Here is a 27,274-nt window from a genome sequence, read left to right as displayed (position 1 = left end):
AAATTCACCTAACAAATAATTCAAGAGTTATATTCCCTCAAGTCAAGGTTAACCACGACACTTACTTCATTTCGCAATTTCAAGTGATCACTCGACCATAGCTTTTCTTTTCGAGTTAGTCTCCAAACCAATCAAACCTATCAAATTATTGGCCAATAATTCAATTGGAGCTTTGGAAATTATTCATAATTCGAAAAAGACTTAATTTAAGTCATTTTCAGAAAAGTCAACCAAAAGTCAACGTGAGGCCCACTTTTCGGAACCCAACAAAAAATCACAGAATCCAGACACCCGTTCTGATATGAATTCAACCATACTAAAATTATCGAATTCCGACATCGGATTATCCTTCAAATCCTAAATTTTTGTTTTTGGATAGTTTTATAAAAATTACAATTTCTTCCATCTAAATCCGAAATAAACGATGAATATAAGCATGGATTTATGAAATATAATCACTTTCAGATATAGAATACTTATCCAAGTCGAAGTCATAAAAAATCCCTTTGGAATCGCCCAAATCCGAGACTTAAAACTCAAAAATGAGTAAAAATAGCTAACACTCGATTTTATGTATTCTGTCCAGCATTTTTGCATCTGCGGACACAAGTTCCGCATCTGCGGACTCGCATTTGCAAGACAAGGCTCGCATTTACGATTCCAGGCCAGTGGCCACACCTGCGCAAAGAGTGTCGCACCTGTGACATCGCAGAAGCGACGAGCTAACCGCAAAAACGGTCCTCCCTTCGCATAAGCGATTGTGCATCTGCGCAACATTACTCCGCAGAAGTGGAGCATCATTCCAGTGCTTAGGTCACAGAAGTGGGGCCGCACCTGCGCTCCAAAAGTCGCAGGTGCGAAACATCAGAACCAGACCTGCAAATCTTTTCAAAAATGGTCTGAAACTCGCCTGAAACTCACCTGAGCCACTCGGGACCTCGTCCGAATATTCCAACAAGTCCCGTAACATAATACGGACTTACTCGGGGTCTCATTTCACGTCAAACAACGTCGAAACTACAATTCACACATTGATTCAGATTTATGAGTTTATGAAATTTTAACTTTACAAAACTCGTGCCGAAACGTATTAAATGAATCCTGAATGATTTCAAATTTGGTGCACATGTCATAAATGACATAACAGAGCTATTCCAACTCTCAAAATCTCAATCCGAGTCCGATATCGGTAAAGTCAAATTCACGGTCAAATTTTGGAAATCTTTGGCATTTAAATTTCTAGTTTCCGTTAAATGGCGATAATTCGAGCTAGAAACCTCCGAATTCGATTTCAGGCATACGCCCAAGTCCCAAATCACGATACGGACCTATCGGAACTGTCTAAATATTGATCCGGGTCCATTTGCTCAAAACATTGAACGAAGTCAACTCAAATGAGTTTTGAAGCTCCATTTCACATTTTAATCAATTTTTCACATAAAAACTTTCCGGAGAAATTTATGGACTGTGCATGCAAGCCAAGGAATTCTAAATGGTGTTATTCAAGGTCTCGGAGCACAGAATTAAATGTTAAATTTAAAGATGACCTATCGGGTCATCACACAAAATCGAGGGAAGGTGAACAATTACTGATATATCTAGCAGTCTCGAAAGTAGCGGTAACTGCTGTTTTGGTCCGAGAAGTAGAAGGTATACAATTTCATGTTTATTACGTTAGTAAAATCTTATCGGGAGCAGGGATTAGTTATCCATACCTCAAAAAATTGGCCTTAGCTCTCGTAGTCACCTCTCGTGGTGACAACCTTTCCCTTGAGGAATGTTGTTCACAAACCTGAGTTGTCATGCCATTTGGCTAAATGGACAGTCAAAATTAGTGAATCTGACATTGAGTACAAACCTAGGACTGCGATCAAGTCACAAGTTTTGGCCGACTTTGTGGCCTATTTCAGTCCCGGATTAATGCCCTTGGCTACTAAGTAGTGTTGGTGTCGGAAACAACGTCAGGAGTTTGGACCCTGTTTACCAATGGAGCTTCTAATCTAAAAGGGTCTGGTCTTGGGGCAGTTCTAATCACGCCCTCGGGGGAAAACCTGAGGCAGGCCATTAAGATTGTTCCATTAACTAACAATGAAGCCGAGTATGAGGCTTTGGTTGCAGGACTTGAACTGGCCCGGAGACTTAACTCCGAGATCATCGAGATCAAATGTGATTCCCAGCTGGTATTAAACCAAGTGTATGGGATTTTTGAAACAAAGGAAGAACGCACGCAATAGTATGTGAATAAGGTTCAAGCGTTGCTTGCATGGTTTAGGGAATGGTTGATCATACACATTCCGAGAGAAGAGAACGTTGAAGCAGATGCATTGGCTAATTTGGGATCATCAATGGAGATGAAAGGATCTAACTCCGATACCGTCGTCCAACTTCTACATTCAGTATTAGATGTGGATGGTTATTGTGAAGTCAATTCAACAAACTTAGTTTGGGACTGTAGAAACGAGTTCGTCGAATATCTTCGACATGGAAAATTTCCTGAAGACCTGAAGGCATCCCGGTACCGCGCACCAAAATGGCTCGTTATTGCCTCAAAGATGGGCAATTATATAGGAGATCATACCAAGGCTCGTTGGCCCGATGTTTTAAGCCTCGAAGCCTGACTACGTGATGAGAGAAGTTCATGAAGGAGTTTGTGGGAACCATTCTGGTGCAGATACGTTGGTACTAAAGCTGGTTAGGGTAGGATATTATTAGCCCCGGATGGAACAGGACGCAAAGACGTGCGTTTAGAACTGCGACAAATGTCAACGCTATGCACAGTTGGTACATCAACCGGTGGAACTCTTTCATTCAGTGTTGTCCCCATGGCCATTCATGAAATGGGGGATGGATATAGTTGGCTCGCTGCTATCGGGTCCCAAAAAGGTATGATTCCTTTGAATTTTAACTGATTATATCACTAAATGGGTCGAATCATGTCCTTACCAAAAGATTAGTACGTGAAGTGGTCGACTTCCTATGGGACCACATCATCTGCCGATTTGGAATACTGAAGGAGATTTCCTGCAATAATGGACCACAGTTCATAGGCTCAAAGGTCACAAAAGTTTTGGAAGATTTGAAAATCAAGAGGATTACATCCTCACCATACCATCCGAGCGCTAATGGACAGGCGGAGTCAACCAATAAAGTGATTATCCATAACCTCATAAAGAGTTTACAAGCTGTTAAAGGCAAATGGCTCAAAGAGTTATCGAGTGTGCTATGGGCATGCCAGACAATGGAAAAATCAAGCACGGGAGAAATACCTTCCTCCCTTATATATGGCATGGAAGCTCTGATACCGGTGGAAGTAGGGGAGCCAACTTTACGGATTTCCCAAGAAAATGAAGAAGCAAACAATGAGGCAATGTTGGTGAAGCTGGATTTGCTCGATGAACACATGGACTTGGTATACGTAAGGATGGTGGCCCAAAAGCAAAGAATGGAAAGGTATTATAATCGTAGGGCCAATCTCCGCTACTTCAATGTAGGAGACTTGGTTTTGAGATAAGCGATTGATAACACTCGGGAAATCAACCATGGGAAGCTGGGTTCAACTTGGGAAGGTTCTTACCGGGTTTCAGCTGTCACCGGTAAAGGATCGTACGAGTTAGAAAATCAAGATAGAGTCAAATTGCCCAGTAATTGGAATGTGACTCACCTCAAAAGGTATTACTGCTGATGGATCCTGTCAATACTGAAAGTATGTGCTGCACTCTTTTTTCCTTCGACCAGTTTTTGTCCCAATCGGGTTTCTCTGGCAAGATTTTTAACGAGGCAGCAACGGAAAGCATACTACGAACGGAGCGTCACTGGCAAGGTTAAGACATTTAAATGACAAGGCAATAAAATGATAAACCGCTATGGGATAGTTAAATAATCTTTGGCTCGATGGCAAGTTCCTAATGGGAAACAAAACTTGCCATCGAACCAAAGACAATCTAACGTTTCACGAGTTATTTCCACCAATGAAGCAATACTTCTAGTGTTCCAATTTGCATACTTCGTATTCGAATACTAGGGGAGTAGTAGTATAAGATACGATAACAAGAATGCCATAAAAATCGGGGACTGCATGACCAGCCCCGTAGAAATAAGTTATACAAGTTAGCCACATGAATTGGCAGTTTCTTTTTTCCTTTAGAAAATGAATGATTATGTACTTTTAAAGATAGAAGGAATAAAATAAAATCCTTTTATTTTTATCTTGTTTCTTGTCCAAATGATGAGTTGATTTTATCATTTGACAGTTAACAAAAAACTTCAAATGCTTGTGGCGGAATGGACACGAGACGTCCTCTTCAAGAGCACTATAAATATAAGAGGGGCCTCTCATATGAAACCCTCATAGTAAAGGGTTGATTCCGGAAGAATTTATGCCTGGAATAAGAAGCTATCGGACGAAAGTATACCCGAAGCTTTAACTAATTCAATGCAAAGAGAATGTATTTTGCACAACACTGAAGCAAAATTCTTCTTTATTTATCAAAGTGCCAAACTCGGTGAAAAGTTTGGCATAATTACAAATTACAAAAAAAAGGTAAGGAAGAAAAAATCTAAGCATTATCGCCGCCGGAGCCCGAAGGGAGAGAGGGATCTGCCCCCTCCCCCCGGTGAAAGAAGTCGGATCAGCTGGCGGTTTGGGGCCTGGACCTTCATCATCATCTTCTTCAACCTCCCCTTCAGTTCCTGAGTATTCAGAACCGGTGCTCGAAGAGTCGGTTGCAGTAGGATGAGCGGGAAGATTTTCTCGGGCAATTAGCTCCAGTCCTCGGGCCTTGGCGATTTAATCATCGATATTGATGATGACCGATTTGGCCTCTTCCAAGATTTTTATCTGCATATGGTACATAGCATAAGTCTTTTCAAACATGAGGGAATCCTCTCGGTACTGGAGCTTTGCCTTAAGTCTGTCAACCTCGGCTTGAAGGCCATCCCGCTTGGATCTCATGGCACCAAGGCTAGAATCAAGATCACGAGTTGCAGATAGATGAATCTGATTTTGCTCCATGATCTTCTTAAATCTTTCTTCCATTTTGGCCCTCTTTTCCTCGGTGGCATTGGCCTCCTCTGTTTTGGAGCTCAAGGTTGCCTTTGAAGTTATTCACTTTTTCCTCGAAGGCAGACTCGCGCTCGGCAGCAGCAAGCACAGTATCTTGCAGCTCAGCCCACTTAGCCTTAGCCTCTTGAAGTTGTGTATGTAATTGAATGGCTTCTTGGCTATGGGCCATTATTTCTTGTTCACTTTGTTGCAATCGGGCCTTAAGCTCGCCTGCCTCAGTAGCTTTTACCTCCATTACCGGGAGGTATGCAACAAGTTAGTATCTTTTGGCCAATAGTTGATCCCGCTCGGAGGCAAGTCCTTGCTTATCGAGGATCAATTTTTGCAGGCCCTCGGAAGAAAGAAAGTTGCTATGTAAAAAAGGATATGAAGATTAGAAATCCCATTACAGCAGATAAATAGAAAACAAGTGATAAGAAAGCAAGTACGGTACCGCTGCCGCATTATGCATAACATTATTCAACAAGCACTCCCCCGAAAGGGAGCGTATTTTCTTCCTATCTTTCTCTGAAGCCAACTTGGACAACAAATGGCACTCCTTCGAAATCGAAAGAGTAGCACTCCTCCTCCCTAGGGGATCTGGGGAAGGGGGTGAGTAATTGTGCCCCAAATTCTCATGGTCAGGAGACCGGGGAGGAGAAGCACCCTCTCTCGAACGGCCTGTTGCCGGTGGAGGAGATGCAGTGGGTGCTGGTGGTGAAGCTATAACTGGTGTTGAAGGGCATGAAGTAGTTGGCGGTGAAGGTTGAGAAGCAGCTGCGGATGGAGCAGTGTTGATTATTGGTTGCTCAGTGTTCGAAGGCAGAAGAGGCCCGAGGTCCGAGCTCTTTAGAACATAGATAGAAACGGGGGTTGGAAAGCGAGAATCAGCATCCTCTACTATATCTATCTCACCCCAAAGTGCTTGGACCTCATCTGCAGTCGGGTTTTGAAGCTCTCCCGACTGAGCGTCCGATTGAGCTGATGAAGTTATTTTTCTCCTTTGGGGGGGGGGGGGCACTTCATCACTAGTTTCTCCATCTTCCATAACAACCACTATGGCCGGCTCGGTTGTTGTTGTTTTTATTTTCTTATTCTGAGCCTCGGCCGAGTAAGAACGTCGCCTTTTTGGTTGCTTGTTCTCTGGCTGGTACTTCGAAAGGAAGCAACTTCACTGGAAGCAGGTCCGCGTGCACCGCTTCGAGCAAGGGCACTTTGTAGCACCCTCATGGCTTCCTTGAGGTCGGTTTAAATATCGACCTCGGGGCAGGTGACAGAGCCCTACGGAAGTCCTGAACCAAGCAAAAAATGAAGTTATCAAAGTTATCTACATTCATACAAAGATAAAAGGAAGAAGGACTCGGTTTACCACGGTTCTTGGCCTTCCACCCATATTTGGGAGCGATTTCCTTCCATCAGCGGGATTCTGGTATTGTAATTTTCGGAATCTTCTGAACCCACTGTCTAGGCCTTAAAACTATGGTGGTTCCCGCCGGGTAGCTGAAGCAAAAGAAACGAAGAAGTCAACAATAACGGAAAATAATCTTTTCACGAAGCAATCGAATAAAAAACTTACGAGAACAGTTCTACGACTCAGGAAAAGGTAGAGCTGTGGCCGGGATGATGTCTCTGGTGGCGATGATGAAAAATTGTTCCATCCACCCGCGATCATTGCCATCATCCATGCTGGTGAGGATGGTGTGGTGACCATGTTTGCTGAAATTTATTACTCCCCCACGAAAAATTTTCGGGGAGTAGAGTTTCATCGTGTGTGTAAGGGCTAGGGTTTCCCCAGTCTCTGTGCACAGCTGGCGCAGGCAAGCCACCGTTTGCCATATAGATGGGCCTACTTGGGCCAAGCAAACCCAGTACCAGTGGCAAACTCCAAAATTACGGGGTTAGGCCCTTCATTCTACGCCAAAGAAAATGGACCCAAGGTAAAGGGATACATATAGACATACGTAAAACCCTCTTTGGTGAAGGTAACTTGCTCTATCATATCCGGAGCGAGGATGTTGAGGTTAGGGCAGTTGCAGTCCTCCTTCACTGCATGGATACTAGAAGGGCAAATGAAGGAGGGATACCTACTAACAACCCAAGTTCGTGAAGACGTAATAGGAGCCTTCTCTTGGAAGTCATTAGTAATGCTGAGTTTTTTTTGGTATGATGGTGTTTATAATGGGAGGCTCATAATCGGCATCAGCGTCCTTGTTTCTCTTCGGACCTCCACCGAAGAAAAGGCCAGAGTTTCTGAAGGATGTAGCAGAGAAAGCCATAGTAGTAAAGACACAGTAAAACGTTTTGCTAAGGATGTTGAAGGAGATGGAAAGCTTTCTAAGAAAATGCAGAGTAAGTGCAGAGAAGAAGAAAGGTTTATGAAAACAAACTTTGGAAGTAAAGTAATGAGTAGAAGTGAAGATATAGACGGTAGAAATTGTGGTCATGATTACCTAAAAAATCGGTGAAAATATTGCTGAATCGCGGGACAACACGTGTTCGGGGTATTAAATGTGAGAGGACGTGTGTCCTTTCAAGCGTCAGAGACTGTTCAAAAGGTTTCCCGCCAAGAAAGGAATCTTCACCAACTTCCCGGTGATATAAAGATATGTCATCAGAAGGCAGGAGGACTATCTGTATAGGGTAAAATTGGTTTGTAATGAATGATCGAATGATAGCATGACACGTGGAACCGAAGACAGGTAAAAGGCGAATCAAGTAACAACCAGTTCTGGGAACAGTTGTAATTGACTCCGGGTAAACCGCGAAGGGAGCATGATCAACAAGAGCAGATCGAATATTTGCCATCGGATAGCATTCAATGAAGAATATTCTCTAACATTAAATGGGCAGCCATTGCAGAAAATATTTGCATTTATGGCATGCCGTTATATATTCATCAATGACTCCATTATTATAATTTAAGTGGGGCATTATCCTAGGATCTTGTTTCCGTAAGTATAACTATAAATATTAGGTTCAGCAACCATTGTAAGGCACAAAATTCTTGGCAAAACATATACTGCATTTCATTTTCGCTTTCAATTAAATAATTTTATTTTTTCTTTTATATTGCTTTCATTTCTGTCCTCTGAGACACTCTGCTCGGAGCCAGGCTTGTCATCTTCTTTGATTTCAATTGCTAGGTCTTATTTTTAATCTTATTTCTTTATCATTTTTGGGATCAAATCAGTTCGCTTGTTTATAAACCACATAACAAATTTAATTGTACCGTTTTAGGGTAAACACCCATATGGATATTGAATAGAACGAGTTTGCTTCATGATTCCGTGACATACTAAATAAGGGATTGTTAGAAGAAAACTCCTATAGTGGATAACTATAACCCTTTGTATAGGTTGGGTGCTTGTTTAAGGCCGTAAAGTACTCGCTTAAGGCGACAAACAGAGATACGGTTTAAATATTTATTGACCCATTAATTCGAACACGTATTTAAATATATTTATTAGAAAAAATCAAATATTTCATACCAAAAGACTTCATTTTTTCTTTTATATTGCTTTTATTTCTGTCCTCGGGGACACTCTGCTCGGAACCAGGCTTGTCATCTTTTTTGATTTCAATTGCTAGGTCTTATTTTTAATCTTATTTCTTTATCATTTTTGGGATCAAATTAGTTCGCTTATCTATAAACCACATAATAAATTTAATTGTACCATTTTAGGGTAAACACCCATATGGATATTGAATAGAACGAGTTTGCTTCATGATTCCGTGACATACTAAATATGGGATTGTTAGAAGAAAATCCCTATAATGGATAACTATATCCCTTTGTATAGGTTGTGTGCTTGTTTAAGGCCGTAAGGTGCTCGCTTAAGGCGGCAAACAGAGATAAGTTTTAAACATTTATTGACCAATTAATTCAAAGAAGTATTTAGATATATTTATTAGAAATCAAATATTTCATACCAAAAGACTTCATTTTTTATTTAAACTCGAAATCTGATTAAAAGCTAAAGGATCCAATCATTTCGCCTCGCGTCTCGTTGGTCAAATCCTTTTTTTCGGATAAAAGAGAACAAGTACGAGATATTTACCCAAAATATGAAAATCCTCCAAGAATTCAAGAAAAGCATTCCCCAATCTAATTGAAGAGTAGACGTGGCATTTTGCAGATTCTTCTTTAGGAACACTAGGCATACTAACGTCACTTTATTTCTCTACATATCTATCTATAAACTTCTTTGCTTTTTTCATTTTTAATTTTGGCTAAAAACTCTTCCTATACACCTACGGAATAAACCTCTATGTTTTTTGTTTTTTGCATTTAATCATTTCTTGCCTAATACTTACTTCAAAAACCAAAACCCTAAAAGGGATTGATTCGCCGCCAGAATTTCTTCTCTCCTCCCCCCATTTAACCTTCATCACCTCTCTCATTAGCTCACAGTTTTCTTTACCTGCTCTATGTTGAGAAAAAAGAATTTTCTTGGAGTTTAATTAGTCAAAGATTGAATTTTTATCAACACCAAAGCTTCAATTTTCAGCTTATACATGTGGGTTTTTGTAGTTGTAAGGTTTATATGATAAAGTTTTGGCTCTTTTACTTTTCTTGCGTAGCTAGGTTTTGTGGGTACTGATTATAATTGTTGTAGAATGAGTATATAATTGGTCTTTGATCATGGAGTTTTCTTGGTACTATTTTATTTGATCAAAGATTGGATTTTTATGAGCTCAAAGCTTTGATTTTGAGGTTGTACATGTGGGGTTTTGTAGTTTTTAAGGTTTATGTGAATCTTTTTTTTAAACCTTTCTTGAGTTGCTAGGTCTTGTGCGTATTGATTATACTTGTTGTGGAATGAGGGTATACATAATTGTTCTTTGATCATGGAGCTTTCTTGGAATTATATTTGATCAAAGATTGGATTTTTAAGAGCTTAAAGCTTTGATTTTGAGGTTGTGCACGTGGGGTTTTGTAGTTTTTAAGGTTTATATATATGACAAAATTTTGATTTTGAATAGCTTTCTTGGGTTGTTAAGGCTTGTGGGTATTGATTATATTTGTTGTGGAATGAGTGAGTGAGGATGGTATCTGAATTGGGTAGGAGACCGATGATTGGGAACAATGAAAATTCATTTGGAGATGAGTTTGAGAAAGAGATTGGGATGTTACTTCATGATCAGCGAAGACAAGAAGCTGACGATCGCGAGAAGGAGCTGAATATGTATAGAAGTGGCTCAGCTCCACCTACTGTTGAGGGTTCATTGAGTGCAGTGGGTGGATTGTTTAACAATAATGGTTTCATGTCTGAGGAGGAGCTTAGGTCTGATCCTGCTTACTTATCTTACTATTACTCCAACGTAAATCTTAATCCTAGGTTGCCCCCACCACTTCTGTCCAAAGAAGATTGGCGGTTTTCACAGAGGTTGCAAGGAGGGAGCTCCGCTATTGGTGATAGGAGGAATGTAAACAAGAATGATATTAATGGTAATGGTAGGAGGTCACCCATGCCTCCAGGATTTAACTCGAAAAAAGCAGAGAGCGAGAATGAGACGGATAAATTGCAGGGTTCAGTGGAATGGGGTGGTGATGGGCTGATTGGTTTGCCGGGACTAGGACTAGGTGGTAAAAAGAAGAGCATTGCTGAAATATTCCAGGTGCATGGTTCAAACATTATCTAGTGTATTTTTTTAATTTTTTTTTTGTTTTTACAATTTCAATATTGACTATTGGATGTTAGATTCCAAGATTCAGGTATTAAATGCTTTTGAAAGTGCCTGATTAACGTTTGGTATTTAATGCTTCATGAATTTAGCTCATTTATGTTACTGCCCGAATGGTATGTTTGTTATAGAAGGAAACAGTTCAACAAGTTTCCTTGAGGTGTTTTGGCTGTATTTGGCATTTTCGAATTGTGGAAATATTTTATTGTTGTGTGGCATGAGTGCTAGGTGACAGTCAATTTGTCTTCCTATTGAACCGCTTTGTTTACATGATGGTTTGGTAGATGTGTAACTCCATTTCGCTCAATAATCTCTGCCTGATGAGATTTGAGGCAATTCTGCATCTCCGAGGCCAACATTTTAGCATTATGATTAAAGGGGGCGCCTTCAAAATTTTAATTCAATTTAACTTTCTCTCTATTTATTTATTCTTTTCTATCTCAAATTTTTATATTGACAATTCATCTGGACATATATGACATAAATGAGCATTTTTTGTTCCATATAAGAGAATGGTTTCTGCGATCACATGATAAAAACAAAATATTGTGACAATTAATGATATCAAGTGCGAGATTGGCTTTGAGAAAGTGTGGCCTCAGTGTGTTCCAATAAGAGCAAGCATCTCATGTTAATCGGAACAATGCATTATTTCATATATGGGACTAGATTTTTGCATTAGCAGGATAAGAGCAAAATCGGGTAACAATTGATGATAGTCTAGAACGATGTTGCATTTCTATGTATACTTAGTATAATGCAGTAAGTTCATAGGCAATATAAGATACTGATATTGCTATATTAAGGAAAAAATAGAAATTCCTTATGTTGCGAATATATATATATATATATATATATATATATATATTTGTTTATGGATTACAAGACTACAAGTATGCTGTATCATTTTGAAATTTTATCAAGGAACAAGTAGATGTTGGTTTTGTAATTGGAAGTTAGATTTTTCTTTTGGAAAGACCCGGTGAAATTGTTGTGAAATTGCTTTTTGCTGCTTGTTTCAGTGGAGATTATATCTCAACTTTCATACCTCTTTTGCTTCTCCAAGTTGTGCCCCTTAAATAGAATGCCTCTTTCTATAGTTAGCAACTCTTTAACTCCCACATTCCACATGGCATATTTAACACCACAAAATTCAAAAGTTTCCTTATTTTTCTTAAATTCTGTGCCCAATCAAACTAGGGCACATAAATTGAAATGGAGGGGGTCTTATTTTGTCTCGGGAGAAACCTTTTTTATGTTTTATCTCGAGAAAGAGAATTTAACATGATCATCTGATGGGTTTTAAGCCATGTTTCATCCAGGATGACTTCAGCCGTGTGTCACCTGCTCCTGGTCACCCTTCACGGCCAGCTAGCCGAAATGCTTTTGACAGAAGTGGTGATGCAGCAGAAGCTGAGCTTTCTCATCTTCGTCACGAGTTTTCTTCTTCAAAGCCTTTAAGGTCTGCATCAAGCACTCAAACCCCGTCCGATGAGATGTCTGCTTCCTATTCATATGCTGCTGCTTTATCAAGAAGTACCACTCCTGATCCCCAACACATTGCGAGGGTTCCTAGTCCTTGCCTTACTCCTATTGGTGGAGGGAGGGTAGTCAATTCAGACAAGAGAAGTGTTAATAGTCCAACTGAGTCTCCAGAGCTTGTTGCTGCCTTTTCTGGCATGAATCTATCTAATGGTACGTCGGATGACATCATTTCTCAGATTGAACAAGATGTTGGTTTTAATACTATATTCACTAATCTTGCAGGTGGGCAGAATAACACAAAGCAGCATGAATTCTTGAAGCAATCTGAATCCCCACAGTTTAATAGGGCTTCTACTGTTCAGTCTGCAAAAGTACCATATTCTGTCGGCTCAGACCATAATAGTTCTAAACCCCAAGCTGCTTTCTCCAATAGTTCATACCTCAAAGGATCGGGATTGAATAGTGGAGGTGGCGTACTTTCTCAGTATCAACATTTGGATAGTCCAAATTCATCTTTTTCTAATTATGGTTTAAGTGGTCATTCTCTCAGTCCAATGTCAAGCCATCTTGGCAACTATAATTTGCCACCTTTATTTGGAAATGCTGCTGCTGCATCAGCTATGGCTGTACCTGGATTGGACTCTCGAATGTTGGGGGGATCTAATTTGAGCGCTGCAACCTCAGAGCATAATCTCAGTAGAATGGGAAATCAAATGGGTGGGCCGTCATTCATGGACCCTATGTATCTTCAGTACTTGACAGCTGAATATGTTGCTGCTCTTAACGACCCTTCCGTGGACAGGAACTACATGGGAAATTCGTATATAGACTTGCTTCAAAAAGCTTATCTTGGTAATGCTGTACCTCAGAAATCTCAATATGGAGTCAAAAGCAGTGGTTCAGGTCATCATGGCTATTATGGAAATCCTGCATTTGGAGTTGGTTTGTCATATCCTGGAAGTCCTTTAGCAAGTCCTGTCATCACAGGCTCTTCAGTGGGACCCGGTAGTCCTATGAGGCATAGTGATTATAATAATATGAGACGAATGAGAAACATAGCTGCTGCAGGTGTCATAGGACCATATCACTTGGATGCTATGGAAAACAGCTTAGCATCCTCCCTGCTGGAAGAGTTCAAAAGCAACAAGACCAGGTGTTTTGAACTTTCAGAAATTGCAGGCCACGTTGTTGAGTTTAGGTAAACTTGCTCTTATGTGTTTTTTCCTACTTGAACTATCTGTGTTTTTTTCCTACTTGAACTAGCCTCAATATATATTATCTATGATCAGTGCCGACCAGTATGGGAGCCGATTCATTCAGCAAAAGCTGGAAACTGCCACCACTGAGGAGAAAAACATGGTGTTTCAGGAAATTTTTCCCCAAGCTCTTACTTTGATGACTGATGTCTTTGGAAATTACGTAATCCAAAAGGTATGGATTGATGTTGAGGTGCATGGATCTTCCAATCTGTCCTGTTTCTCTTCAATTGGATTATAAAGTCCATATTTCTCTTGCAGTTTTTTGAACATGGATTGGCATCCCAGAGGAGAGAATTAGCTGGCAAGCTCTTTGGGCATGTATTAACACTGAGCCTTCAAATGTATGGTTGTCGCGTCATACAGAAGGTATACCAGATTGAATCTAGAAATGCTCATAAGTGTTATCTGCTAGTGTTAATCTTTTGCTTTGGTTCTTATTCTGTTTGGTTCACTATACAGGCAATAGAAGTAGTCGACGTGGACCAGAAGATTGAAATGGTTGAGGAGCTTGATGGTAATATCATGCGTTGTGTAAGAGATCAGAATGGGAATCACGTTATTCAGAAATGTATTGAATGTGTACCAGAAGATCACATTCAATTTATCGTGACGACATTTTTTGGACAAGTTGTTACTCTCTCCACCCATCCATATGGCTGTCGAGTAATACAGGTAGATGAGTAATGTGTCTCATCCATTTGGATTAGTAATTTTAGTGTTTGATATTTACGAATATTCCTTGATCTTTCAGAGAGTATTGGAACATTGTAGCGATCCGGAAACCCAAAGTAAAGTGATGGGAGAAATTCTGGTATCTGTTAGCATGTTGGCACAAGATCAGTATGGTAATTATGTTGTTCAGGTATGGAATACTCACTGTCTATATATGTTGCTGCTACTGGTGTCTTGACTGTCTTATTGAGAAGCAATTATTTCCATTTTCTTTTTCTTGAGTTAGTTGTTTGTTATATCCTGTTGTATTTTACACAATATCCTCACTTCTTGACTAGTATGGAGCAATGCGTAAAATGTATCTGAGTTGGTGATTCCTGAATTTGTTGTTGATATGGGCACATGTTTTGCTTATTTTAGACTATGGTAATATTGCGCATTTCATTCCATTTTTTGATGGCTATGTCTTGCTTCTTTATGATGTACTAGGAGAACATTGTTGTGTCACTGCTAAGTGCCAAAATGAGGTCATTGATTTTTACTATAATGGTTGGAGAAGTGAAATCTTTTGCAAATTGTTTTCTTTTCCTATTTTGGGAATTTTGTTTGTTTGCAAAGTGTTTTTTTTCCCTTCAAAATTACAACCTTTGAAAAACTAAAAGTAGATGTTTTTTTTTTCTTTGCAAAAAAAAAAAAAAAAAAAAACCCTAAACAAACAGTTAGAAATTTGAAAAAGTATTTGCAAAAAATTTTCAATCAACTTTCCAACTACATGCACATGCACATTCACCTGGTTCTTTACTAGTGCCAATGTATGCTGCTGTCCTTAACATGATGCTAAATGGGCAAAAACCTTTCTTTCTTGCTGCCTTCCATATGTTTCGCTAAAGCGCTAGTGTTTGAAGAAGCTCCTTTGGTCAATTAAATTTTTGTTTGTGCTAACAACACTTTGCTATATTAGCAAACATGTCTTTCATTCCTATACTGAGGTATAATTCTACCTTTTTTTTTCCTTTTCCTTTTTCTTCCATTTGTTGTTTTAAATGCAACACTTGCAGCATGTACTAGAGCACGGGAAGCCGCATGAGCGCTCTACCATAATTCAGGAACTAGCTGGGAAGATTGTGCAAATGAGCCAGCAGAAGTTTGCCTCTAATGTTGTAGAGAAGTGCTTAACTTATTGTAATTCCAGCGAACGACAGCTACTGGTGAATGAGATGCTTGGTACGACTGATGAAAATGAGCCTCTTCAGGTTTGTCTAAACTTTAGCCTTGAACGATCGTTTGTCAACCGTGCTTCATAAGTCATGTTTCCTGTCTCTTAGTTTGAGTCATTAGACCCTCTAAAACAACTGTGCTTTATGCCAAACTGAAATTATGGAGTCTTGAATTAAATCAAACTAGATCACAAGAATGATTGGTGCAAGCGTGCCAGCTACGATATCTAGACCTCTTTATCCCCAGCTGGATGGTGAGCGGCATTGGACTTCCCCTTAACATGTTTGAAAGGACGTGAGAATTAAGACGCATGGTGATGTCGCATATTAATGTGTTTAATTATTCACCATTTCCAAGCAAATCACATAATGGCAGCAGAGAACAACTGGATTTTCTGACATTTGTATTATGCTCGTGCTTTTGGACATTCTGGCCTGTTCCTTTCCCCTTTAATTAGAAATAATTCATGTGCCTTGTGATCCTGTAACACCAGACTTTGGATGCTGAGACTGTTGTCTTGGAAAAACAAAAGAGTAAGAGATGTCTTGGAACATTGGGTAGTTCCCTAATTTCTGCTGGACTTCGCCCTTAAGAAATAGTCCTAGTTGTTGAAGTGGAAGAATTACTGTGAGCTTTAAGCTAGACTTCTTGTACTATATATTCCAATTGGACTTGAATGAAGCGTGATGGATACAGGACTCTTACACCCTACCCAGACTAATTTGTGATTATGGCGGAGTTGGTTGATTGATGAGCTTCTATGTTGGGAACTTCCTTTCTCCCCATCTTGTACTTTTTTTCAATGATCTCACTTTATATTTGACCCACATTAAGTATCCCAAATACTGAAAGTTTTGAGGATGGGCCACCTACAACTTCATGTTGGCTAGCTAAGAAGAAAGTCTTTTCTTGAAAGCTTTTGGCTAAAACATTTGTGCTGCTAATATAAAAACGTAAACTAGTTATACCATTTCAAGCTCCATTGTAGCCTGAAAACAGTGCTACCTACTTATTTAATGCGTTTAGTTAGAGGCTCAAAAATTTTTGCTGGACAATTTTTACCCAAGTGTATGCCAACAGGATTTCCTCAAATTTCATGAATTAGTTTTCTATGATGTTCAACCCTTGATTTGTCTACGTTATGCTATTCAATCAGGAATGTATGCCAACAGGATTTCCTCAAATTTCATGAATTAGTTTTCTATGATGTTCAACCCTTGATTTGTCTACGTTATGCTATTCAATCAGGAATGTATGCCAACAGGATTTCCTCAAATTTCATGAATTAGTTTTCTATGATGTTCAACCCTTGATTTGTCTACGTTATGCTATTCAATCAGGAAAATCGTACCTTAGCGATATTTGCATTTTAATTTTGCATCTATGGGAATAGAGTTCATGTAGGGAGTACAGTCACATAGATAAGTGATTGTGATATCAAATAAATTTTTAGTCTTGGTTTTAAAATGTGCATCATGTTTCCTCACTTTTCTTCTTTTTGTCCAGGCTATGATGAAAGATCAGTTTGCGAATTACGTTGTACAGAAAGTTTTGGAAACTTGTAGCGATCAGCAACGTGAGCTGATCATGTCGAGGATAAGAGTTCACTTGAATGCTCTGAAGAAATACACTTACGGAAAGCATATTGTTGCCCGTGTTGAAAAACTAGTTGCTGCTGGGGGTAAGCAGTTTCCTGTTTGCATTTGGCTGGAGCATTGGATGCATCACTTATTCAACTTCAAATACGCTTTTTTTTATCAGTTCAGTCAAATATATTCCGAACGCCAGTATTAAATGATTTGTTATTCTGTTTTGCAGAAAGAAGAATTGCTGCTCAGTCCCCAAGTCCTGCTTAGTCTTGTAGGAAAGAAAGTTGTACAGCTAACTGAGGCTAGTTTGAGCTACCTATCTTCCTTTTCTCCTACATCTAGTGTTTTAACTCCATACATGTCTTCAAAGGTATGGAGTAAATTGCAAATAAAGTTGTTGCATGTACTAGAGAACTGTAAATTGTGTAGTTAAAACATAAAGTCAGGAATGCTGAAGCTGAGATGTCAAATATTGGAGAACGGCTGTGCAGAGGAAGTCTCGTCTCCAAAGGGTGTAAAAAAAATCAGACGACGAGGCAGTTTATATCAACGCGATTGTACAAATGTTGCCATGTGGAGAGTTGATGTTTAGGTGGTCAGAATTTCCATGTATGGGATTTGACAATTTTCTTTTGGTCAAGTGTATTTTCCTTATCTCGGATTCTCAGTTTACTACAATTTTATGAGTCTACAATTCCTTTATCTCTCCCTTCTTGAGCCAAGGGTCTGTGGGAAACAGCCTCCCCAGACTCTATATGTGGGATTTTACTGGGTGGTTGTTAATGCTCTTGTATCTGCAATAGGATTTGTTTGTGTTTGTCATCTAGTGATGTAGGTCGAGTATTGTGGTGGTAGGTTTGGTTGCAGTAGATGCAGCTATAGTGACATTATGATCTCTCATAATTATCGCCTCTAAGGTGCATTTGCTTAGGCTATTGATTTAAGCTACTGAGTGCGCCCAATTCTAGGCATGAAGGATTAGCAGTGGTGGCAAATATATTTGGCTAAAGAGTTTGGATTCAAATCCTATAGAGAACTAGTTAGTGGTAACTATTCAATATCATTATAAAAACAGGTTAAAAACAAATTTTGAGTTCTACAAATTGTGATTTTTATTTTAACTAATTGACTAATGACTATTTACAGCAATAAAAATAAGCAACTAAAGAGATAAAGTGTGTCGATGAGTAAAAGCCATAGGATAGTGATTTTTCTAATGCCTAACGTGTTTTCTGTAATTTTGTCGAATTATTATCTTCTATCCCGCTTTTAAGTTCTCAAAATTAATCTATTACTCAAAAGTGAAGTTGTTCAACAACAATCTAATGTAATATTTCTCAAGCAAAATAAGACATAACGACACATTTAATCGAGGATTCTTCAATTAACAAAGAGCAAAACATAGTTGAACAAATAGATTTCCTCAATTATAGATAAATACTGTTAACAAGTCACTCAATAATTGGTTCCATTGCAATCCTAAATGAGAAATTTAGCTACTCATAATTGTACTAAAAAATAGAATAACTATTGTCAAAACAATATTTGTTTTCTTGATGTCCATTAGTCTCCTGTGATTGTCCATTCCTCCAAAAGAATTGATGGGTGTTGATGCAATACTTGCTACCACAAATTCTCTCTATTGTGAGTTTTTTTATTGAGAAATCTACACGGTAGGCCCTTCAAAAATTTTATTATCCCATGTTTTGAGCATTGACCCGAAATGTCCCTCAAGCCCCAACGCATTACAACTAATAGCCCATAAATGACCCATAAGACATTGATCCACCCACGCCTTTTAAGTCGCATTTTTCCCATTCCACTAACTGCTCTCGAAACAATGCTTTCTTCTCAAACACCGCTTTTTTATTTTTACTCTGGTGCTCTCAATGTACAAGTCTAAATTTCAGTAGGTTTTCTATTTTTTTTTCATATTCAAATCTATAGTCGAAAATCTTACTATCTACTTATCACGACCCCAAATTTCCTCCGTAGGATGTCGTAATGGCACCTAGTCTCTAAGACTAGGTAAGCCTATCAATGCGGAATAATAATAAATATCTGAAATAAATAAATTACAATTCAAACAATTTCAACTCCCAAAACCCGGTAAAAATAAGTCACAAGCTTCTAAGAATTTATTCTCAATGTCTCTATATGTCAAGGTCTAAATAAAATATAAGGAAGCAACATAAAATGATAGAAGAGGATTCCGGAATCTGCGGACGCTGGCAAATATACCTCGAAGTCTCCGTGCGCAGGTAAATCACTGACGTCTAGGCTGGTAAAATATACCTGGATCTGCACAAAAAGATGTGCAGAAGCGTAGTATGAGTACACCACAGCGGTACCCAGTAAGTGCCAAACCTAACCTCGGTAGAGTAGTGACGAGGTCAGGTGAGGCCCTACTGGAATATAATAATGGCATGGTAAAATGTTTATCAATGTAGTAAAATAAAATGACATTGGAAATGAATCAAATAGTATGTCACATTTAATGACATCAAATAATTACAAATAATATCTCGTGGAATCAAAACAGAATTTCCTTCAACTTTATGAAAATCACAACAATTAATCGAAAGTAACTATGGCCATAAATCAATATCAACAAGGGCACTCCCGAGGTACCGCCTCGTAGTCCCAAATCATAAATACATTCACAATATCTCATTTCCTTATATCACCGCGGGAGCCTTCACAATTTATTTAAAGAAAATATTTTTTCCCGAAATAGCATCCCGCATTTTAGCCACCCTTATCACACCGCATGACTTCTAGTAGTTCCCCTACTAGCCACGCGTATCAAGCCACCCTTATCTCACCGCATGCGTTTCAACACCCAGACCTTATACCATCGCATGAGTATCAATATCACAATATATCACAATTTACACCTCAAGTGCTCAAATAATTTAACTTGCCAAAATAATTCAACAACAATATTTTTCCACAATAAAGAGATCACGGCTCATGCCAAAATAAATCATCAATAATAGTTTTCCACAATAAAGAGCTCACGGCTCCCTCACAATGAGTATAAAAATATTCAGGAGTAAATAATTTAGGAAAATAATATTTCAAAATCTTTACTACGTTGCTTCAATATCAAGTTTAAAAATATCAAATACTTCATATTAATAATATTTAATTTAAAGAAAATCAACCTTCAAATAATGCACAGAATAAAAGAAACCAAGTTTCAACTAAACAGGTAAAATAATTAGTAAGAAAAGATCAAACAAATTTGAAGTATATATCTCAGATCAATGATGAAGAATATAACAAGATAAAATAATTTAATAAATGCGCAACAGTGATCTACACAATTTAAAAATATAATTTTTCGCAATTTAGCCCGTGTACACACTCGTCACCTCGTGCACATAACTTTCAACACATTTCAATAATCACATCAATACCAATCCTAGGGGAACTTTTCTCCACATAAGGTTAGACAAGTCACTTACCTCGACTTGCTCCAATTTAACCAAGTATTATGCTTTTTTCTCGAATTTCCGACTCCGATCGACTCCTATCTAGTCATAATTAATTCGATACAGTCAACAAAAATTATAGTAATCACTTTTATAAGATAATATTACATTTTCATTAAAATCCGAAATTAGCTCAAAATTTGTCCGTGGGGCCCACATCTCGGAATTCGGCGAAACTTACAAAATCCGACAACCCATTCAATTACGAGTCCACTCATACCAATTTTACCAAAATCCGATAACAACTCGACCTCCAAATCTTAAATTTTCGTTTTTGGAAGATTTTGCAAAAATCTTGATTTCTTCCATTTAAATCAATAAATGATGAATAGAACCATGGATTTATGAAATATAATCACATTTGGATATAGGACACTTACCCAAGTTGAAGTCTTGAAGAAATCCTCAAAATCGCCCAAGAACCGTGCTCCAAAACTCCAAAACGAAATGAAAGAAATGATCATTTTTGGTCCTTAAATTTCTGCCCCGAAAATACTATTCCGGTCGCTAAAAGTCCAATCCCGTCACTAAAAGTGTCACATCTGGTCGCTAAAGGTGCACACCAGGACTATTTATACCAACAGTTTTATTTCACTAAAAAGGCTCTAACTCCATCATACGAACTCGGAATTCGACGATTCTTGTTCCTATGAGTCACAAATAAAACTACGAACCCATTCGTTTAATCGAAACTCAACCCGGAGCTCATTTGCTCCAATTAACTCATATTTCACGCTTAAAACTCAATCGCGACTTGATGAAATTAGACCAAACTTTTCAGATCACTCCTATAATTCATTATCAAAATGTCGAAAGTCTCGAAATTGAATTTCGATCTCTAGAACTAAAAATAAACTTTTGGATCATTACATGCTTATGTTAAAAACATCAAACTCTTCCTCGACAGCCTGTAGTATATCAATCATAACTTCTTGTACTCAACTCCAACTGTCAAACGGTTTAAAGTTCTACAAACTAGATACAAAGTACTACAACTTTCATGTTTTTCTCATCGTCCAACTCCTTATAGATTGCGAGATATAGGCTCCCAAAGTCAGCCCTGTGCAGCAGAAATTTCTGGCGATGCACACTGCTGTAGCAAAAATCTGCAGTACCAGCTTCAGTCAATCGATCATAACATTTTGTTAAATGTCTGAATGATAAATGGTTTATCATTCTGGAAACTAGAATCAAAGGGCTACAACTTTCATGTTTTGATAATTTTCAGATTCCTTATAGATTTCGAGATATAAGCTTCCAAAGTCAGCTCTGCGATTGCACCAGTTGCTGTCCAAAAATAGCTTCTGCAGCAGAAATATTCCAGCAGTTCCTTTTTATCTGAAATCCATTCCGTTAACCTTCCGAAATCCATCCGAGGCCCTCGGGACCTTAACCAAATATACCAACATGTCCCAAAATACAATATGAACTTAGTTGAGGCTTCAAACCATGCCAAACAATGCCGAAATTACGAATCGCACATCGAATCGAATTATGAGTTTTCAATTCTTCCAACTTCTATATTTTGCGCCGAAACATATCAAATCAATTCCGATTGACCTCAAATTTTGCACACAAGTCATAAATGACATAACTGAGTTATGATTTCAGAATCGGATTTCGACCCCGATATCAAAAAGTCAACCCCTCGGTCAAACTTCTCAAAAATTCAACTTTCGGCATTTGAAGCCTAATTCTACTACGGACTTCCAAATAAAATTCCGATCACGCTCCTAAGTCCAAAATCACCATACGGAGCTATTGGAATTATCAAAATTCTATTCCGGGGATCGTTTGCACATAATTTGACATCCGGTCACTATTTGAACTTAAACTTTTAATTTTTCATCAAAATTCCATATCTCTGGCTAGGGACCTCGAAATTTGATTCCGGGCATACGCCTAAGTCCCAAATCACGATACAGACCTATCAAAATTATCAAAATACTGATCCGAGTTTGTTTACTCAAAATGTTGACCAAAGTCAACTTAGTTGAGTTTTAAAGCTCTAATTCACATTTAAATTCATTTTTCACCTGAAAACTTTTCGAATTTTTTTTATGGACTGCACACGCAAGTCGAGTAATAGTAAATAGTGCTTAGATCACATAATTAATCATTAAATTTAAAGATGACATTTTGGGTCATCACACTACTTTATCAGTTTTTGATTATAATGCAGAAAAGAGGGCTTTGAAGAAAAATATAAAGTCGATGCCATCTCCATATACTATAAAATTAGTTGGTAAAGGGGTGACATATAACCCTAATTTCAGTAGGAATGATGATGATGATTTTGTTGATTCACCAAAATTTGGGTGCGATTTGGGGCATGCAACCCCTAAATCTGTTGAAGCAATGCAAAATACCCCAATTTATAGAAGGACTCATTTACATAGTGGGACTCCCAGTGATAGAGTAACCAAATCACAAACTTCTCAGCGTGTAGTTGTTGAAAGAGGCACGAGTTCAAAAAGAAAGATTAAAATGGTTGAAAGAGATATTGTGAAGCAGAAGTCTAAAATGATGGGAAAGGATGTTGTGAAGGAAAAGGATAAAGGTTCTAAAAGGAAGGCTAAAAGGGATAGGGATGATGTTTCATAAAAAAAGAGAAAAGTTCACGTTGATCAAAAGAAAAAATGTTATAGCTCATCTGATTTGAAGGTATTTTCCAAATGATATAACTCTGACTTGTATGTACTTAATTTATTTTAGTATGTAGAAAATGTATCCAATATAGCAACTATGTTCCACATTTGTATGTAAAATGTATCATATTTTTTTCAAATTGTATATAATTTGTATCAAGTTTATAAGAAATGTGCAATTTGTATATAAAATATATCATTTATCCACATAATGTATAAGTAATGTTAAAGTGCATATTTGTGGTTGTTATGAAGCTTTTATATATATATATATATATATATATATATATATATATATATATATATATATATATATTTCTTGTATTATCTTCAGTTTTGGGATTACTATGTTCTTTTGGGTGATCACTATAGTACTTGTATCAGTGTGCATACAAACTGCAATGTAGTGAAACATTTGAAAGATACTTTGGATGATCAACAGCTTGAGATATTTAGAAGAACATGTTTTGGTTATTTTGTGGACTTGCCCGATTTTTTTTTATACAGAGTCAACTTATTCATTCACTATTGCTTAGGGAAGTGGTGTCACCAAAAGATGATGAGTTATGGATTAAAGTGAATAGTACCAAGCTGCACTTTGGACTTGCAGAGTTTTGTATCATCATAGGTTTAAAGTGTAATTGTCACGACCCAGAATTCCCACCCTCGGGACCGTGATGACGTATAACATTTCATTGTCTAGCAAGCTAACGTTAGTTAGTTTTAAGCCATTTTAAACAAATCAAATTTAACTCATGTCGACTACTGAAATAAAATACAGAATGCCATAACAACTGAAATATCTAAATACAACCCCGAATCCAGTGTCACAAGTGCACGAGTTACTAGAATAGTACAAATAAATGTTTGAATGAAAGTAAAGCTGTCTGAAAGAAAAGACACAGCTAAGATAAGGTAGAAGGGGACTTCAGGGTTGCGAACGCCGAGCAACTGTACCTCAAGCCTTCGTACTGATAGTCAACCCGAGCAATCTATTGACTGTCGCTGGGACCGACTCTAAAATCTGCACAAGAAGTGCAGAGTGTAGTATGAGTACAACCGACCCCATGTACTCTGTAAGTGCCGAGCCTAATCTCGACGAAGTAGTGACGAGGCTAAGGCGGGTCACTTACAATAATCTGTATGTAGTATAAAATAATGTCAAGAAAGGAAAAATACGGAAAATGAAATAAGGCAGTTAACTCATGAAAATAACTCAATCCTCAAAGAAAACCAGTAAATGCCAGAAATACCAATCCTTAGAGTCTCGTACGAAAGTACCGAAGCCAACACAATACAGTAAGGAATAAAAACACATAAACGGTTGCGACGCGCAACCCGATCCCACCGTACAACACTATCCTCCCTTATTCCACCATGTAAATATTAATAATAATAAGTAAATATATGTTGCGGCGCGCAACCCGATCACACCATATAATCAGAGTCAATATCATAATTCTCCGTTATTTCACCATATCAATCCACCCATATTTCACATGTTGTGGCGCGCAACCCGATCCCACCGTATCAATATAAATCCTCCCTTATTTCACCATATCAATCTACCCTTATTTCACCTATTGCGTCGCGCAACCCGATCCCACCGTACAATATAAATAAATCAATAAGTCCAATCAATTTAACAACTCGAATCACAAGAATCTCTACGATTAACGAATATGAAGCACAACCAGAATGGAAATCTCGTCCCAAATTAAGAATTCACTATGATTAATACTAAGCAGTAAGACAAGTCAAATAAATGACAACTAAAGGGTACAAATAAGTCATTTAAGGTAAGTAACAGTTAATCATGGAAGCATGGGAGAATCTAATATTTTTAACACGAGAATAATAAATGACATGAAGCAAATAAAGGCATGGGAAGCATTTAAAGCATGGAATAAAATAATTAATGAAATACGGAAAAGCAGAGAAACAAGTATTTTGACAGCGTATATACATTCTTCACCTTGCATATACGCCGCTACACATGAATTTCACATAGCACATAACTCAAGGGTTCCTAATTCTCTCAAATCAAGATTAAACTCAATACTTGCCTCGCTCCGCAAGTAAATCAAAGCTCTACCGGGGCCTTTCCTCTGAAATTCGACTCCAAACCAATCGAATCTAACCAAAATCGACTCAATAACATCAAATAATGCTAGGGAATTAAATTACAATACATAAAGTTAAGATCTTTATACTTTTTCCAAGAAGTCAACCCCGGACCCGCTTGGTCAAAACTCAAGATTCGGACCAAAACCCCACCCATTCACCCCCGAGCCCGATTATGTAAAAAAATACAAAATCAACACTTATTCCGAAAAAAGTAAAAATAATTTCGGAAAAATTATTTTCCGGAAAATTATTTTTTCCGGAAAATTATTTTTCCAGATTTGTTTTATTTTTTTCGGAATAAGTGTTGATTTTGTATTTTTTAAAAAAATTAGGAAAAATAATTTTCTGAAAAAATAATTTTGCCATGTTGGATTGCTTAGGTGGATGGCCATGTAAGCAAATCTAACCCAGTTGGATTGCCATGTCATATTCAATGACAAGACTAGCAATTTAAGGGCATTTGTGGTCCAAAATATAGACGACAGAGATATTTTTGGTACAAAAAATAAACGGAAGGCATTTTTGAGCTATTTCAGATAGTTCAAGGGCATTTTTGGCCCTTTTCCGTTGATTGTGAGTATTTGTTAAAATAAAGATAAAATTTATATCAAAATCATATATTTATCTAATATCATAGAGAGTATGAGGTTATTTATCGTGATTATATATAGTATTAGTTTCGAAATTCGACCCCAATTTGAGGTCTAAATCCGGAATTTGCAAAAACCCCGAATTCTTCCTAAATCGCATATGAAAGGAAGAAAATAAGTTAAAGTATACTAACCTATGAAATGGTGATGAATTTTCTCTTTAAAATCGCCTCTAGGCCGAGTTCAAATGGAAAGATTGTGAAAAATGGGTGAAATCCCGATTTTTAGAAGTTTATATGACTGGGCGTCAGGTGTTCATCGCATTCGCGAGACACCTAACACACTCGCAAAGGGAACTTCCTAGATGGCTTATGCGACCGCGGAATACTCTACACATTCGCGTAAGCTTAGCCCACCTTGCCTTCGCGTTCGCGAGCCTGGGCTCGCGTTCGCGTAGAGTAATTTCCATTCCCCAGCCCCTGCCTCTCTAACACTACGCGTTTGCGATGGTGTGGTCGCCTTCACGAAGGGCAGACCCCGCACTGCTCCGCGTTCGCGACCAAAGCCTCGCATTCGCATTTAGTAAAATCCACCCCCAGTTCCAACTACTCTTCATGATCGCGGGAGTATCTTCGCGATCACGAAGAAGCATGCACCAGAAACCAGCAGAAGTCAAGAAAACCAGAAATTTCTAAGTTCAAATCATCCGTACGAAACTCACCCGAGCCCTCGGGGCTCCAAACCAAACATGCACACAAGTTCAAAAACTCATACGTGCTCGCTCGCGCGATCAAAACACCAAATAATACCTAGAACTACGAATCGGACACCAAAACAAATAAAATTTTCAAAGAAACTTAAGAACTCTCATTTTAACAACCGGACGTCCGAATCACGTCAAATCAACTCCATTTTACACCAATTTTTGCAGATCTAGTCATACATACTGTAATGAACTTATACCAAGTTTCGGAACCAAAATCCGGACCCTGTAGCAACAAAGTCAAACTACGGTCAAACTCAGAATTTCTTTAAACCTTTAAAATTTTACTTTTCAACAAATTATGATAAATCAAGTTAGGGACTTCCAAAATTAATTTCGGGCATACACCCGAGTCCCAAATCACGATACAGATCCACCGGGACCGTCAAAATACTGATCCGGGTCCGTTTGCTCAAAACGTTGACCGAAGTCAACTCAAATGAGTTTTAAGGCATGATTTCATATTTTCGTCAATTTTTCACATAAAAACCTTTCGAAAAAAGACAGGGACTGCATACGCAAATCGAGAAAGGCTAAATGGAGCTAATCGAGGTTTCAGAATACATAAATGAAGGTTAAAACTATAAATGACTTATCGGGTCATCATAGTAATGGCGATCCCAATAAGGATTATGAATATGTCCAGTCGAGTCGATTGATGAAATTGTACTTTCCAAATATGTGAAAGTGTCCAAAAAAT

The 27,274-nt window shown here is 38.1% G+C and overlaps 3 protein-coding genes across 4 annotated transcripts; 2 read left to right on the top strand and 1 right to left on the bottom strand.

Annotated features, from left to right (window-relative positions):
- The first annotated feature begins 2,759 nt into the window (after window positions 1–2,759).
- On the top strand, window positions 2,760–3,511 carry LOC104093132 (uncharacterized). Its single transcript, XM_070194734.1, has 2 exons — window positions 2,760–2,883; window positions 3,048–3,511. Exons 1-2 carry the CDS (start codon window positions 2,760–2,762, stop codon window positions 3,509–3,511), a joined length of 588 nt encoding a protein of 195 aa, XP_070050835.1.
- Window positions 3,512–5,447: 1,936 nt separating this feature from the next.
- Window positions 5,448–6,752, bottom strand: LOC104093131 (pollen-specific leucine-rich repeat extensin-like protein 2). Its single transcript, XM_070194733.1, has 2 exons — window positions 6,618–6,752; window positions 5,448–6,188 (listed from the first exon to the last, which is right to left on the bottom strand). Exons 1-2 carry the CDS (start codon window positions 6,750–6,752, stop codon window positions 5,448–5,450), a joined length of 876 nt encoding a protein of 291 aa, XP_070050834.1.
- Window positions 6,753–9,226: 2,474 nt separating this feature from the next.
- LOC104093130 (pumilio homolog 2-like) lies at window positions 9,227–17,651 on the top strand. Of its 2 annotated transcripts, none has more exons than XM_070196362.1 (9): window positions 9,227–10,660; window positions 12,049–12,421; window positions 12,494–13,409; window positions 13,501–13,642; window positions 13,729–14,142; window positions 14,222–14,332; window positions 15,201–15,395; window positions 16,867–17,041; window positions 17,179–17,651. In XM_070196362.1, exons 1-9 carry the CDS (start codon window positions 10,088–10,090, stop codon window positions 17,214–17,216), a joined length of 2,937 nt encoding a protein of 978 aa, XP_070052463.1. In that variant the 5' UTR covers window positions 9,227–10,087; the 3' UTR covers window positions 17,217–17,651. The 2 variants fall into 2 exon arrangements, with proteins under 2 accessions (XP_070052463.1, XP_009597137.1); XM_009598842.4 differs by having other exon boundaries at window positions 9,229–10,660; window positions 12,049–13,409; window positions 13,729–13,836; window positions 13,930–14,142.
- Window positions 17,652–27,274: the final 9,623 nt, after the last annotated feature.

This window comes from Nicotiana tomentosiformis, chromosome 2, assembly GCF_000390325.3.
Source record: "Nicotiana tomentosiformis chromosome 2, ASM39032v3, whole genome shotgun sequence".
NCBI classification, from domain to species: Eukaryota; Viridiplantae; Streptophyta; class Magnoliopsida; order Solanales; family Solanaceae; genus Nicotiana; species Nicotiana tomentosiformis.
Note: the sequence above shows the minus strand (reverse complement) of the source record. Positions and strands in the feature narration are given on the sequence as shown.